The sequence below is a fragment of the Lichenostomus cassidix genome, chromosome 1Aa (genome assembly GCF_008360975.1).
Source record: "Lichenostomus cassidix isolate B80296 chromosome 1Aa, HeHo_3.0, whole genome shotgun sequence".
Lineage (NCBI taxonomy): Eukaryota > Metazoa > Chordata > Aves > Passeriformes > Meliphagidae > Lichenostomus > Lichenostomus cassidix.
Genome location: NC_139480.1, coordinates 24,088,555 through 24,104,157, shown reverse-complemented (window position 1 = coordinate 24,104,157; position 15,603 = coordinate 24,088,555). Strand labels below are relative to the sequence as shown.

At 40.2% G+C, this 15,603-nt stretch overlaps 2 protein-coding genes across 4 annotated transcripts in view; one reads left to right on the top strand and one right to left on the bottom strand.

Annotated features, from left to right (window-relative positions):
- The window catches only part of TFEC (transcription factor EC), a 151,007-nt gene extending 143,718 nt beyond the window's left edge, over positions 1-7,289 (bottom strand). For both annotated transcript variants that reach the window (XM_085042780.1, XM_085042793.1), the window contains exons 1-2: positions 7,074-7,289; positions 5,564-5,736 (exon numbers count right to left, since the gene is read on the bottom strand). The gene's annotated coding sequence lies outside the window, so the exon portion shown is untranslated. The remainder of the gene's footprint in view (positions 1-5,563; positions 5,737-7,073) is intronic.
- Positions 7,290-7,389: 100 nt separating this feature from the next.
- TES (testin LIM domain protein) overlaps positions 7,390-15,603 on the top strand; it is a 37,149-nt gene continuing 28,935 nt past the window's right edge. Inside the window, exons 1-2 of one of the 2 annotated variants that reach the window (XM_085042773.1) lie at positions 7,431-7,521; positions 8,028-8,071. Coding sequence is in view for 1 of the 2 variants with exons in the window: in XM_085042768.1 (XP_084898894.1) it covers positions 7,495-7,521 (27 nt within the window). In the remaining variant the exon portion in view is untranslated. Of the gene's footprint in view, positions 7,522-8,027; positions 8,072-15,603 lie in introns of both variants that reach the window. The other variant, XM_085042768.1, reaches the window with a different exon arrangement.

Genomic DNA, 15,603 nt, shown 5'->3' with positions numbered 1-15,603 from the left:
AGAAGAAATACACCATACAGGCAACAAAGAAGTGAAAAACATAAAATGAGATAAAACTTCAACAGTTTCTGTTTTCCTCAGCATTCATGCATCATATGCTATCCAACAGCTTTTGAGACACAATATTCCCATTGTTCACTAAATGCTTGACCAGTGAACGATACAGTTTTTAGTTCTTAGCTTACACACAATTGTAATTTTACTACTTCCTACTGAACAAGGCAGGATCTAGACAGTACTGTGGTATGTACGTATGACACCTTCCCCATGATACTGTATGGAAGACATGAATTCCAGAGTGTCTCCTGAACAACCAGCCCCCCATGCTTGCCTCCACCAATTCATCTTCAAGGGTTAATCCCTGATCCCTTCTGGACACCGTTTTGTTGTAAAGCTGTCTCAGGGCTGTATTTAATAGTCCTCCCAACTCTGCTTCTGCAATGACTTGTCCTTGCAGCTCTCTCACTTGTTATCCAGCTCTCTCACTTTGAAGTTCCATGAGAACTTCTCTGTTACCAACTATACCATCATGCTCCTCTCCTTCTGCTCTCTCTGCTGTTTGAATTCTCCACAGCCAGTTCAGGTCTCTAAGTTCAGCTCTCTAAGATGACAGAAAATTAAATAATAAAAAGATTAATACATTTCTTCCGGTTACTGAGTTGATCTGGCTTCTCAAGAAATCAGATAAAAAACAGAGATGGCACAAGGAAGGTCATTAGACTGGGCAAAGGGCAGAAATGAAGGAAGAAGAAAAAATCAGAATTGCTGTTTTAGCCAGAAACGAATATTAGATAAGACCAGATGTTTTCTTTCATTGCTCCTCAGCTATACAACCACCTTTAATGAATATTTTTAATCATGGGAAAATGTTTTTATTTCTTCCCAGAACACATTTGTTAACGGCATGCAGGTCATTAAACCACTTAAAGTCATTTGCACCATGTGGCTGTGGAAAGCTAAATGCATAAGCAAACTACTTGTAGGATAAGCCCTAGGAAAGACCAAATTCAGTAAGCACATATAAGCATCAACCTGTCGCTGAAGTTATGCCCCTGTAGGCTCTTTGTCACAGGAAAAGAAATAAAATTTTCTGAAAACTTCTGCAAAATGTTTTTATTGATTGAAAATGCAGTTTGTTCTCATTCTTGAGATGATGTCATCTGCAATCCTGCAGATCAGACCTCTTGAGCCATGCTTTTCATCTGTTTCAGAGCTAGAAAACCTCTACAGCAAAGGCCTCCAAGTCAAACAGCAGAATAAAAGAGCCAAAGTGAATTGCATGCCACATCTGTTCATTTGAAATGAAGGCAGAAATGTAGGGAAATTCTCTCTGCGGCTGACTTATGACTCCCAGCTAGCATTCCCATGTGCTAGATCAGGGCCTAAACTTGTATTTCAAGAGGCAGCAAATGCTAGACTCATACCAAGGCCATATTATTATATGACATTATTATACAAAGAAGGAGTAGAGTGCAGTAGAAAGCCTTCCAGGACCGAAAAAAACAGAAGTGGCAAGCCCAAGCAGGGAGTTTACTTACTGTAGTTCAGATAATTGTCCTAAATTTAATTTTTCTTCCTGTATAGTATATATACCATGTGAAACTATGGATCATATTCCCTGAGACTAGTCCTTTAACAACCTGTAACATCTCAAGTGGATACTTTTTGGGCTGGGCTAAGAGTAGGTTTGATCAATGATAGAAAAAGCAAGAGTGTTTGATCTATCAAAGTGACAGCTTGGATACCTATGACCCTAATGACAACTTCGGTCCATTTAAGAGAAAAAAAATTGTGCTTGCAGTGCCAAGCCAGAAGATTTTTTTGATGGCTCTAAAAGGAGTCTGGTATGCAGAAAGGCTGATGATCAGTGCCTGTTTCCTATGACTTAACAGGTTTGCTTTTCTCTGATGTGGGTGGCAAGTATCACAAGACATTGTATTATGAACAGACACATAAAGAATTCAATTACCTATTAATGTTCCTCGGCATTTGTATTCATAAAAGCATGATCTCATATACTGTAACTACTTTCTTTCAATAGCATTAGACATCATCTCTGCAAGCCTAGGCTGAAGTTATTAAATACATATTATAGCAAAAGAGTTGCTATGATTCTATCCAGATGGTACTTAAATTATCCCTCTCTAGACATATACAATCTTTATGTAAATTATTACTAATGGAAAATCGGAGAACCACAGAACCATTGCTGGAGCTCTCTGCATGGGAAAGAAGCCAAACAAGTGCTCATAACATTATATTGTCAGTAGAGCTGTATGGGAAATTAGTTCCCATTCCACAGGTTTTTTGAGAGTATAAATAAAAAAATGTCTTGCACTGCATTGGAATGAAACCAAGAACGTTCCAAGTTAGAAACCTGACAGAAACAGCCTTCACCTTTTATTGAACTAAATACTCCCACAGTGAAAGCATTCACCATGGTTACAGTTTTCTGGTCTGAGCTAGGCAAAGCAGCATCAGATACTGGTCTTCAGCAACTCATGTAAATATCTTAGTCCTAATGAGATGGAAATTATTTTCCTGTGTTCTCTACTGTAATCAAAAATGCTACTCCTAGTGTTTAAATTCCTGCAGAAAATTTTGATTCAAAGAACTAGTCTGTTGTCATGACAAAATAAATACTGTTTGTCATTAAATTTCTAAATAACCATAGTTTTCAAAATTTTGCCTCTGGATATTGAGAGACCTCTGACATAATTCACAACAATAAAAAATAGATAAACTTATTGACTTAGATAAAGTCCATGTAACTGATAAACATTAAAATTTTCATCTCTCTTCAGTTGGAAAATACAGGTATGTATTTTCAGGTATGTATTTACAGGTATGTATAAATACAATTATTCCAAATCAAAGTATACCTATTTCTTTTGTACAAGAGACCCCATATCAGACACAACACTTCAGATATAGCCTTACTGGTGGCTATAGGGGAAGGATCACCTCCCTCAACCTGCTGCTCAGGATATCATATGCCTTCTTTGCCGCAAAAGCACATCACTAGTGCATGATCAGCTTGGTGTCCACAATTACCCCCACATTCTTTTCAGCAAGTTGTTTCTCAGCTGCTCAGCCCCCAGCAGGTAGTGGTGCCTGGGATTGTTCCTCCCCAGCTGCTGGACTCTGCAATTCCTGTTGAATGTCATGAGGTTTCTGTCAGCCCATTTCTCCAACCTGTCCTGATCCCTCTGTTTTACAACAACAGCAAGCTTGCTGTGGATACATTCTGCCCCATCACACAGTAATGAAGATGCTACTCTCATCTACCAAGCCAGTCATCTCATGGATGCATCTCAGGATCATATCAGGCTAGTCAAGCATGACTTGGTAAATCCATGCTGACTACCTTTGTCCTTTACATGCCTGGAAATAGTTTCTGGAATTAGCTGCCCCATCACCATCACAGGGATAAGGTGAGATTGACTGGCCTGTAGTTCCCTTGGTCTTCTTTCTCCTGCTTTTTTTGAAGGTGAGAGTGACATTTGCTTGTCTCCAGTCTTCAGGTTCTTCTCCCAGTCGCCATGATGAATCCAAAATTATCAAATGGTCTCACAATGGCACGAGCTAGCTTTCTTGGCAGTCATGGATATCTCCCTCTATTTCATGCATGGTCTGAAATTTCCTAACATAATAAGCCTCTCAGAAGAGCAAAATACAGTGAGATTTAGTCTCTAGATTTTGGATGGACAGAGCATGAAACAATTATCAAAATACTGTGTCAATATTAACATTCACAAGACTTGAAATCTGAGACAGTAAAAAGCCAAAGAATCAAAGGACAACAGAGAACCAAGTATATGCTTACCTGGTAAGCACATAATCAGTAATGCCTGCAGACTTACAACATTTTATTTCTGCACCCAAATTCCCTTCTGGGTTTTTATTGGACCTGCCATAAGAGATTCCATGTAACATTCCCTTGTTTTATTTAAATGGAAACAGAAAGGCAAATGTTATTCCTTTCTCAAACTGAAATGTTTTTTAAAACTAAATTAGTGTATTAAGCCACTTTGAGGCAAGACAGACTCCTTATATTTATAATACACTTCAGATTATACTTACAGAAAAAGATCTTAAAAGCACAGCGTCATTACTTTTAACATATAAAGCACTGAGTAAACAGCAAAACTAGAAGAATTTAACTGGAAGCTAGTCTCACGTATTTGCTTGAAAATTTTAAACAGAAGAACAGTTTATTAAATACCAACTTTACTGGAAACAAATTTTCAACATTGCTAAGTTATTATGATACCTTCTATTCAAGGATGGACATATAAATCACTTATATAATCTACATATCTAATGTTTGGAGAAATCTAGTTACGTTTATCATTATGGTATCTGAGTACAAAGAAAATTGTAAAACCAGGAAAATGATCTGAAAATGACCATCCACTGTCTGCTGTCCATGTTCCCAGAAACATATATGGTAGAAGTATTAGCCTTTTCCCATCTTCTGCTTGTTGCATTCATGAACATTGCTGTGGGAAAGTTAGTGCTGGGATACATCGTGCTCTTTCCATAGAAGATACTAATATTTAAAACAGGTATTCAATATTTCTTAGATGGTTATGAGAAAGCCCAGCTCTGTGCCCTGGCATGTCAATGCTGTGCTCCTGGCACCTTCAGAATCGTTAAGTAGAAAAGTCAAACAGGATCACATTCATGGAATAGGAAATTATTTCTGCCAGGCTAATTAAAGCCATAGAAAACATAGAAAACAGTCCGAATCTTAAAATGCAGTCTTTATTGATCCAGGTCTCAGAGAAAGTGTGTTGCAACAGCAGTCTGTTGGTATGCAAAACAGAAGTTTGATATATCTGTCTGCATTTTCCATTATATAAATGAATTTGTAGGCTTCATATATGAATCCGTACACAGGAAAGCTGTTAGAAGCTTACTATATTCTGGTACTAAATGACACAATTGAAATAAGCACAAATCACAACCAGAGCATCTCCAGTTCAAGAAGTGTAGGAAAATATAAGCAAATGAAATTATTATTAACTGAGCAGCATCATTGCTCAGCAGGGAAAAAAATTACGTTATCAAAGCCATTATAATGCTATTATACTCAGAGAGGTAAGGATAAGCAAAATACCCTTAAATCATACAATATTTTCTTTCACTTTTTTTTGTTTCCTAAAATGAAAATATGTTCCTACATCCATTCCCATATGAAAAGCATGTAATGAGGACTATATGGTTTCATTTCTTTCCCTAGTACAGTCAAAGGTACCTAGCTAGTCTTTGTAATTCCTGGCATTCAACAGTACATTCACTGAACAGGAATAATTTCCTGCTTACTCCTTTGATCTTAGTCTGAGGAAGTAATGAGGCTTGATGGTATTCAAACTATATGGTCCCAGGTACACCAACATCAGGCACTTTTAACTTCCCCTTGTCTTTCACGCCCCAAACCAGCAGGAAGTAACCACTAAACCAAACAGAATGAGAACCAGAAATGAAAAACAAAACACATGCAACAGCTCTTATTATTCACCTCCGTTAGGGAGACACACACTAAACACAGCAGCATTACCTGGTGGTCTATGTTCTCTCATTTTTTCTAATGCTACAGCTTGAGCCCATCCTCTCTTATTTTTGTACTGAACTTCTTGGCCAAGGTCTGCTGCACAAATTCATCTGTAGGAGCTGTTGGCCTATGGCATACACCATGATGTCAGTCCTAGCAAGTCAGAGTTTTGCTTTCATCTGTTAAGAGACAACAAACATCTTTGCTCGTTTCATTTTTGCTTTGTTGCATCTTTCAACAAGTGATGTCCAACAAAAAAAAAAAATCAAACACTGAAAGATAATTATATCTGGCCTCTGTGGAAGACACAAAATTACCTAAGACCTATTTGAGAAAACCTGGTATGTGTGGAGAGAAAACATTAGATACTGCAGGTGAATAACAAAATTATCCGTCAAATTATTCACCACCACTTCCTAGGGTAGCTGTAGAGTCTGTATGAATGTTCGTTACTTTTTCCAAAGATAGAAGGAATAGGAAACATTAAAATATTTAGGGAAGTATTAAGTCTTGTAAATGCTTCATTTTTCTGTCATTTTGCATTATGGACACATTGTAGGTAAAATCTATTTTATATTATCAGTGGCATCCCAGGACTGAACACATGCATAAGAGTTTGAAGACAGGGCTAACTTGTTTCCTAGTACTCACCCAGTGCCAACAACAGAAAAAAACAGCAGTTCAATGAATAGACAAAAAAAATTTCCCTTGTAAAACATGTGTTAACACATGATGCAATCAGGTTCTAGGGTATCAAAACCTGTTGAATGGATTCAGATGGAACCAAATCCACTTCGGCAAAATCAGTGTTATTCTGCAGATGTAGTGGAGGTGAGTGAAAGCAGAATTAGGCCACAGAACCTGCATCAAAAGCAGTTCTACACAGTCTCAGGTGACTGGGCTGAGCAGTGAGCGGGAGGGTTTGCGTTGGGCAGACGGACAGCTGCCGCACCGCAGGACCTCGCCTGCTGCCGCCTCCAGCTCACGTCAATAAATCGCAGAATTCTGACGGTTGGGAGGAGCCTCTGGAGATCACCCAGTCCAATTTCCCTGAAAGGCAGGGTCACCTGGAGCAGGTGGCACAAGAACATGACCAGGTGGGTTCTGAATGTCTCCAGAGAGGGAGACTGCATGACCTCCCTGGCAGCCTGTGCCCGTGCTCTGTCATCTTCAATGGGAAAATGTTCTTCCTTGTGCTGAGGTGAAACTTTAGTTTATGGTCATTGCCCCATCACTGTGCACTGTGCACCACCGAAAAGAGTCTGGCACCATCCAGCTGACAGCCACCTCTGAGACACGTACATGCATTAATGTGATCCCCTGTCAGTGCTCTCTAGGCTAAACAGGCCCAGCTGCTGCAGTCCTCATAAAAGAGATGCTCCAGACCCCAAATGATCTGTGTGGCCTTCCATGGGACCCTGTTCAGTAGCTCTTTCCCTTTCTTGTACTGAGCAGCCAAGAACTGGACACAGCACTCCAGATGTCGCCTCCCTAGGGCCGAGTGGAAGGGCAGGACCTGCTGGCCATGCTCTTCCCGAGGCACCCCAGGTTGCCACTGGCCCTCCTGGCCTCAAGGGCACACTCGCATTATAGCCCGAGATATAGCTCTTTTCTCACGTTTCGGGAGGCTCCGCGTTCGCAGCCGTCGTTACTCGAAGGCGAGAGGCTGTACGCCCACACCTCACCCTGGCCCTGCGGTCCCGGCGGGGCTGACTCAGGGCCGTGCCCGCGGCAGGGCAGGGCAGGGCAGGGCAGGGCCGGGCCGGGCGGGGCGGCGGGGATTGGCTGGCGGGCCGGCGGCGCCCGGCGGGGATTGGCTGCCGCGCGGCCTTTGTTCGGCTGCAGCCACTGCCGCAGGGCAGCGGAAGTTTGAGCGTCGCGGAGCGCGCGAGCGGAGAGCCGTCCGTGGAGCTGCCTCAGAGCCAGAGCGCCGCGCCATGAACCTGGAGAATAAAGTGAAGAAGGTAAGGGGGGCTGCCCGCCGGGTTAGCTGCCGCGCCCGCCGGGATCCGCGCCCCAGGGAGCGGCGGACCCGCCTCGCCGCTGCCGCCCCCGCGGGGACTGCCCTGGGGTCGCCCCGGGTGCCGAGATCACCGTTTCCCGGCGCCCCGGGCCCCGCCGCAGAGGTGGGAGGCAGGAGAGCTGCCGGCCGGGTGGGTGACCTCCCGCTGCCAGGCTGCGCTGCCTCGCTGCTCCCCGCCGTAGGTAGTGGCCGCAGATAGTGCCGCTGCTCTACCGTGCAGGTAAAAGATGTGTTCGTAAGCCCCTGAGAGCTGATAGCTGTTCTCATGTGCGCGCTCTGTGTATGTAGCCATGAAACTTTCATTGCAAGCAGCCAAGACGCTGTTTTGTAGATATGTTAGTGATTAGTTTCTGACCTGTGATGTGACTGACAAGTGTGTTGTAAGCGTTCCTATGGATTACCCCCTTGAGAGAGAAGCCTGGGGTTGGTTTATCTTTCTTTATAAAGGCATATTGACTAGTTAGTTGCGTCAAACTGCCAAGAAACAAAAGGTAAGTAACAGAAAGCAATAGGTAATCCAGTTGTATTGAACCTCTTTCCGAAACTCACCATGTAAAACTGACTTCGTGTGGGATTCTCATCTAAGTCTTTGCCTCTAGTTCTTTTGCAAATTAAATGTAGTGCTAAAGCACTGACTTTTTTAATTAAAAGCTTACTTGTACTATCTGTTTTGATACTATTTGATAATGGGAAAAGGAGCTTTATATGTGAACATGGGTTAAATCTGTACATAACCCTAACTGATGTATGAAAACGAATCTTTTAAAATGCATGTGGTATGAACGTGTGGGGGGATTTATTCCTGAATTGTTTTATTTAAAGATAGCAACTAACTTGGTTCAAAATACAAATATGCACTTTTGTGTACCTGTATGCTCTTCCAACTTGCAGACTAGAAACTGACTCAGGAATGGAAGTAGTTGTGTAGTGTGGAAGGAGGATCCTGCTTTGCAGAAACTGCCTATCTCAACCCTCAGTCATTAGACCATCAGTGGGTCATTGGGTGTAGCTAAGTGCTATCTCTGTCTTTAGAAGCTAGTTGTGTGCACAGGGTTTTTTTCCCTTTGTGTGACTCCTTGTATGTAACTTGTAGTTGCTGCTTTAAATTTCACTGTAACTATCTGTGTGTTTTAATTTTATTTGACTATTTTTGTTAGAGCTTTCTTTGCTCATTTTTTACTTCTCTCCTTCATCAGCTTCAAAGATTCCTGAAGATTTTTCTGAACCTGCTTAGATAGACACAGAAGCTAGTGCCACAAAAGAAATCAGAAAATCTGTTTATTGAAAGTAGTTTGTATTTCTGTTCTGCTCTGCTTTAGTGTTAATGTGCAGAGATGTTTACGATTTGAAAACCTTTGCATTTTCTCTGTTTTTACTATATGTATATTCAGAAAACTACTTCTATTATTGCACTGTCTTCCATCCCTTGCTCACGTGTTCTCATCTTCTTTCTCTTTGTAACTTGGGTGAAGCTCTTTTTCCAATAGAATAGAAGAGGATCTGTGAAAAGTCCCTGCTGGGAGAACTGAGAAGCTTTGCTAGGTATCAGTGGATTTGGTACAAAATATTTTTTTTTTTTTTTTTTTAACTTTACCAAGATTTATTTAATCAAAACTTCTTAGATTTTGTACACTGAATAGAGTAACAGTTCATGTCAACTCTGGAATAACTGCATGTCTTCATTTTCCATCCTTTAATACCGATTCTCAACCTGTTTGTTTTCTTTTTACTTCTCTCTTTTTTGCCAACTTCCCTCTTTCTTGAAGGGTGGAAGAACATTCTGAGAAGTTTCCAGTCAAGTTTGTCAAAACCAGTGAACTACTTGGCTTTTAGAAGAAACTTGTCCTGAGGTGGAGACACCTGTAAAGCATCAACGGGTTGCTTTACAAAATGCTGGTTGTCTTGCACCCTCGAGCAAAATAGCTTGAGTCCTCCTACAAAATGTACTTTGTACTTTATGTAACTTTATGTTGTAGTGATTTGTACGTATTTGTTGCCTGGCAAATAACCTGGTAAATATTACAGACTGGTGAGTGGCTAACCTGCCTGTTGGTCAGGAAGTTCCTAGAAAACTGGACAGAAGAAAGGAGGAATTGTCATGTTGTCCCCAGATAAGTTATTCCATTGCTTTCTTGAACTCTGCGTTTAGATGTTGGCTATTCTGTAGCCCTGATGTTCAGCTGAGCAGAAGGAAATGAATGCCTGTTGGAGCAGCATGCAGTGTGAAGGCTCAGGCACTCAACTAGTGCCATAGAAAAGCTTCTTCCCCTGCCCACAACTGCCAATGTCTAACTGTACTGGGTAATACATTGGGATGTTTTCTGTTTCTGGAAAATTTGATAGATGAAGTTTCCAAAGTGACATTCCTGAGATTTGTCTAAGTGTCAGTAATCCATGAGTCCATTTTTCAGTTTTGAGCTTCTCTATTGCCTCTTTGAAAAGCTGCTACATGTGTCTATATCTACATTTCTAGATTTGTATGAAGACAAAAAGCACTTGGAGAAAGTCTGTTTTCGTTGTTAACTGGTTTGGTGGGGTTTTTTTTCCTCTAAATGTAAGAGCTCTAGCACAATTTGTCTGATTGGAATTGTTTCCCCCCAGTATAAGACCACTAGGACTCCAGCAACATACCTGTTCTTCAGCAGGAAGAGCTAGTGCCCCACCTGCCACAATTTCTAACCCATCCTTTTAGCAGTGGATACCTTATATATTTGCTGCCTCATGACAGAAGAGCAGCAGTCCTGTTTAACATACCATTCTTAAGGACACAATTACTTTGGCTCAGGCTTTTAATTTAACTTTCTATTTGGTTTCTTTCGTGTGTTGTAAAACTCATCTTGCTGCCTTAACAAGTGGCCAAAGGAGCCAGTACTACTGCATAGCCAGATGTCTCTCTTGGTCTGAATCCTGGGCTCTGGACAACCACAGCCTGCCAGAAACAGAAATTTCAGTGGGAATTTTCTGCACTGAGCAATATATATGCAGAACATATGCAAATATGTGGAATAGTGTGTATCTTTCTCATTGTCAGTTCACCATGCTTTATAAAGATATTAAATGACTGGCAAACATCTAGGCAGTGAATAGTGCTTTTTTGGCTGCCCTGTGAATACTGAGACCCTAGGGTCTGTTACAATTTTCCTTTCAAGGGGATAGGGGGTTTCAGGGCAACCATACAGTTTTGTCCCTTTTCTTAGGAGGAATTGGACTTGTTCTTGCATTTGAGGGTCATGAAGATAGCATTGTGTATAAAAGAGATTGCACAACGGAGCTAAAGGGTAAAAACAGTAGCTCCAGCTTGAAAAGTACTTGTGCAACAAACAGACCACTGTTTCTCCCAAATACAATATATGCTGTGTTCCCAAACCTTGCTTTGAGGCAATAGGGAAAATGAAGATTTAATGCTTTGTCTTGAAGACTCTAGCAGAACTTTGTTGTAACAGTCTGGATTCCTGCCCTGTCTGCCACCTCTGTGAACTTGGTAAAATGAATCAGTAGGTCACGGTCCTGCTTTTCAGTCCTGCTGGCAGCATGGTCTCATGCTTCACTAGAGAAAATAAGAATCTGGCAGTGAGTCTGCTCTATATAAACTTTCACAGTATAATACTTGCTTTATAAAAAGAACTTTGATTGTGATGGAAAAGGGGCAGGGGAGTTTGGGGGGAAGAGGTGCTACTTCTCCAATGTGGAATTTGTGCGTGGTTATTTTTTTATGGCCTGAGACTTAGTTTGTTCTGTTACAGTTGGAAAACCAAACACAGAATGCTTTAGACATTAAGTCAACAACTGTAGTGATCTTTGATAAATGAATGGTGAATAAAGTATGTGTAAGAGCAAAGTCATCTTTTTTTGTGTTTTGCAAAGCATGATTTAGTAATGTCTGCTGGGCTGCACTTCCTGTTGAGGTCACTGTTTGTTTTGGTGTTACTGCTATGGAAACCCTCTATAGTAGATTTTTTTGCTGTTTCTTATGTACAGTAAGATCTAGGAAATGTACTTTTATGCAGGGGTGAGTTTTGCCTGCAAGTAAAAGTATGAAAACATTTATGGAGATATGAGAGGAACTACTTCAGTTTTGTTTACAAGGAAACTATGTAACTGCTCCCTGCATATGGTGTGGGGCTTGAGGTTTTTTTCCCTCCATCAAAGATTTAAAAAAAAAAAAAAAGACAAAAAACCATGTGAATAATTTTCTGGAGCACCTGTGTGAATCTGCACCTCTAGTTATTTTTTGTCCAGCATCCCTGGATAGAGGTTTGGCAAACATGGCAAACTTTTTGACTTTTACTTTTTTTTTTTTTTCCAATGGCAAAAGCACTCCCCAGGTATCTGACCATAAAATATCATGAAATGCCTGAATGGCATTTCATCAAGAAACTCTTTGAATGCAGGATTGCATGACTTTAAAGATCAGGTGAAACTTTCTTGTATAGGGTATAATTATAAGCTAAATACTTAACAGCAAGGGGGAAAATTACCTTAGAGTTACAGTATTCTGTCCTAAAAGTAACAAAGATCTGCTTCTGCAGTTGTTCCTGGAAAAAAAGAAATGTTCTATTTTCCTCTAAGTAAGTAATAGTAATGGTGAGTTGCAATTGTCAATGAAATTTTATTGATAAAAGTTGTTTAAAATGACTTTTTTTTACTTCAAGAAAGTATACTGAACATGTAATGCAAATTAATATCATCTTCCTAGCAGATATGAAGTTTACAGTTGAAAGGGCATAGATGTAAATATCTATAATGTAGTGTATTTTAAAATTGTATTTTACAATCTATACTACATAGATATACATGTCTAATTTATATATATAACTAATACTTACGTGTATGGAATGTATATATATGCATGTTTTTTTATAGGGGTGTGAATGTATAAAACCCCCTAATACATAATTTTTGCTAAAGACCAAAGCTATTGGAGTTCTTATAGGTCCTGGAAACCTTCAGAAAGAGTAGGGCTGTTCTGTTAAGATGAAAGCATGTCACCTCTGTTACCTGAAGTCTTAAACTTGGTCAAATGAACAGGTCAAGGGAGTAAGGAGCCTTCTGTCATGACATTTCCAGAATACACCAGATACAACTTACTCAGTACTGCTCTGTGTGTGTTTCTGGGTTTGTTGGGTTTGGGTTTTTTTTAATTCTAATTTTAAAGTCTGCATAACCCTTATTTGTGCCTTGTTTTCAGTCTGAAGTTGTCTAGCTACAGCTTTTAAAAGCAGAAAAAAAGCATGCACTTTCCTGCATGACTCAAGTTCCTAAAAAGTGAGGCTGTAGGTTTCCAGGTCTGTTTCTGAAAACCTAGTGCTAGAGATTGCAACTGGGTAAGGGTGCTGGTGTCAAAACGAAGTACACGAAGTATTGTAAAAATGCCTCTGCAATACAGGATGATGACAGCGTTGTACTGGAGGTTTATAGATAGTGTTATAGTGTGTGTCAGCTGCATTCAAACTTAGCTAGTGTAATGCTGGACTTTGTGAATAAACAACACTTGTTTGCTATCCAGCTGAGCTGCCTTTATTAGCTGTTAGCCTTTTGACAGTAGTCTATGTAGCAGTGTCTTAAATATTTAAATTCTGAGCTATTTAGTATTTAGTAGAAGATACCACAATAAAATAAATTCTTGGTACTTGTTTACTATCAGGCTACTTCAGCTCCTTGATTTATTCTTCTGCCTGTCCTGCCCAGATGATCTTTCAAATATTTTTCTTGTGTGCAACCACTTTTTGGCATCCTTCTTTCTGTGCAAAATGGACTTCCATACCGAGGTTTTTTAATTCCAGTCAACTTTTCCTTAAATCAAAATGCATATTAAAAAAACCCGGGATCACACTTGCCATCAATGTTAATAGACATGTTAAAAACAAATATAGAGTGGTTCATGGGACACTGATCTTTGTTACAGGTCTGATTTTTTTTTTTTTTTTTTTTTCCCTTCTCAGTGGCTTTCAAAATTTTATAAGAGCATTGCCAGATATTCATATATCTATTGTAGTGGTTTGTTCTTTTTTTTTTTTTTTTTCATTCTGGAATCATAAGAAGTATCATGGCTCTTTTGTTTTTAAAGTTTAAAATCGGTTGTAACCTATTTTAATTTTTAGTTTGTTGTGTTTCCCTGCTAGAGAAGACTTCTGATGGTACAGAATATAGTGATACAAGATCAGTCTCAGCAATAGAACATGCACAGCAATGAGATTTCTTGTGGTTTTTCAGGGGTTTTTTGTCATTCTTGCTTTACCTTCCCTTCTTTGAAACTGCCTAAAGCACATTATGATGTGCTAGAAGTCTGGTGTGCTGTACAGGTGCTTTCCTACTCAATCATACAAATAGATTAGTAGTTAATCTTCAAATGAGAACATTCCTAGGATTTTATGGTAAATCCAAAAATAGCTTTAGCATGGATCTCTTCAATTCTGTGCTTGGGGCAATGGAGAGCACAGGAGAATGATCTGCAAAAAGGGTAGTGAAGAGGATTTAGTTCTAATCTGAGGCTCACTATTAATTGTTAACAGTCCATTAATGGCAGCATTTTCACTGTATAGCCACATCCTTTCAAATTCTGAAGGAATCCACAGCATTGGAAGGTCTTTTGATCTTTTGTAGAGGCTAAGTACCAGTATTGTGTCTTGCTGTCTGTGGCAAGGTGAAGCTTGCCACCACTCCTGTCTGGTGGTACAGGAGTCCCTTTGGGGTGAGGAGTGAACAGCAGCTGAGGCCTGAGTTAATTCTGGTCTCCTAATGGAGCTGAGGAGATAAAAGAAATCTTGTGGGAAGGAAACCTAGAATGTCAAGCAGTGCTTTGGCGTTTTGTTACAGGTTCTTCTTTTACCACCTTCCTACTGCTGCATCCCAGGGGCCCCTTTGTAAAGGACAGGAAGATGAGAACAACTAGCTTTACTTGAGGGCTGTATTTGTGCTGAGTTTCATGACTATTGAATGGTGACTATTAAAATAATTTAAGACTTCCAAGTGGAATTCTGTCAGGACATTCCAAGTTGTTTGTTCCCAGCTGCTTAGAAGGAGAGAATAAGATAGAACCCTCTAGTCACTGCACAATTCTAATATTGAATAGTGGGCAGAAGCAACAGTGTGAGAAACACTGAACATAGATTTTTTGATTCCTCTGTGTGGTCCAACATTATACTGGGCCGTTGAATCTGTATCTGGACAAAGCCCTGGGCAAATACAGTTTTGTTGCACCTGTTTTTTAGAGGGCAATTGTGTGACCTCCAGAGAGCCCTTTGAACTTAATCTATATTTATTGAAAGAAGTATAGGCAAGCTTTAAAAACTACTGTTTTGTCTTATGTTTTAATGTATCTAAGATTTCTTAGGGCTTATTTCTATTTTTATTGTAACTGTCAACAATCTTGTTCTGTATCATTATACTTCAGCTGGACTGCTACTACCACCCTAACAGGGTGTTAGGTTGTATCTGACTTTGTCAGTGCTTTTCCTTGTATTATTTCACTTATTTTTAATTTCAATCTTGACTTGTGATCTCCCACTGGTTTGTTTTCAAACCAAGACATATTTTTGGCGCCCAACGTGGGGCACGACCTGGGGAAACTCAGAAATCCTATCACCATGATGGTCAGCTTATCTATATGGGTGCTGTATCTCGCTCTCTATATTTTTCCTCAAATGGGAAACTATCTGCCTGTCGTATTGGCCCTGTTGCGACCAGGGAATGGCATGAAAATTGCTCTTTTGGTTTATTATGCCTATTGCGTGGTAACCTGTGAGGCGATGAATACCATTCGGAACGTATACTCAAGTTTATCTGCCTGGCCTAATCTGAGCCACTACATCTGGGACCTCCTCAGCAATCATACCCAGCCTCTGGGGTTAGGAGGAGAGAGCGGTTTCTTCCAGCCTTTCAGGTCAGGCACAGCCATTTTTGAGGATATTGAGTTCTCTCTGGATGCTAGGGATGGCATAATCTTTTTGTTAGTTCTGTTTTCATTTTTCTCTGCAACCAGCACTGTGTACCTCATGCTGAAGATCAGAACAATATCTTGTCT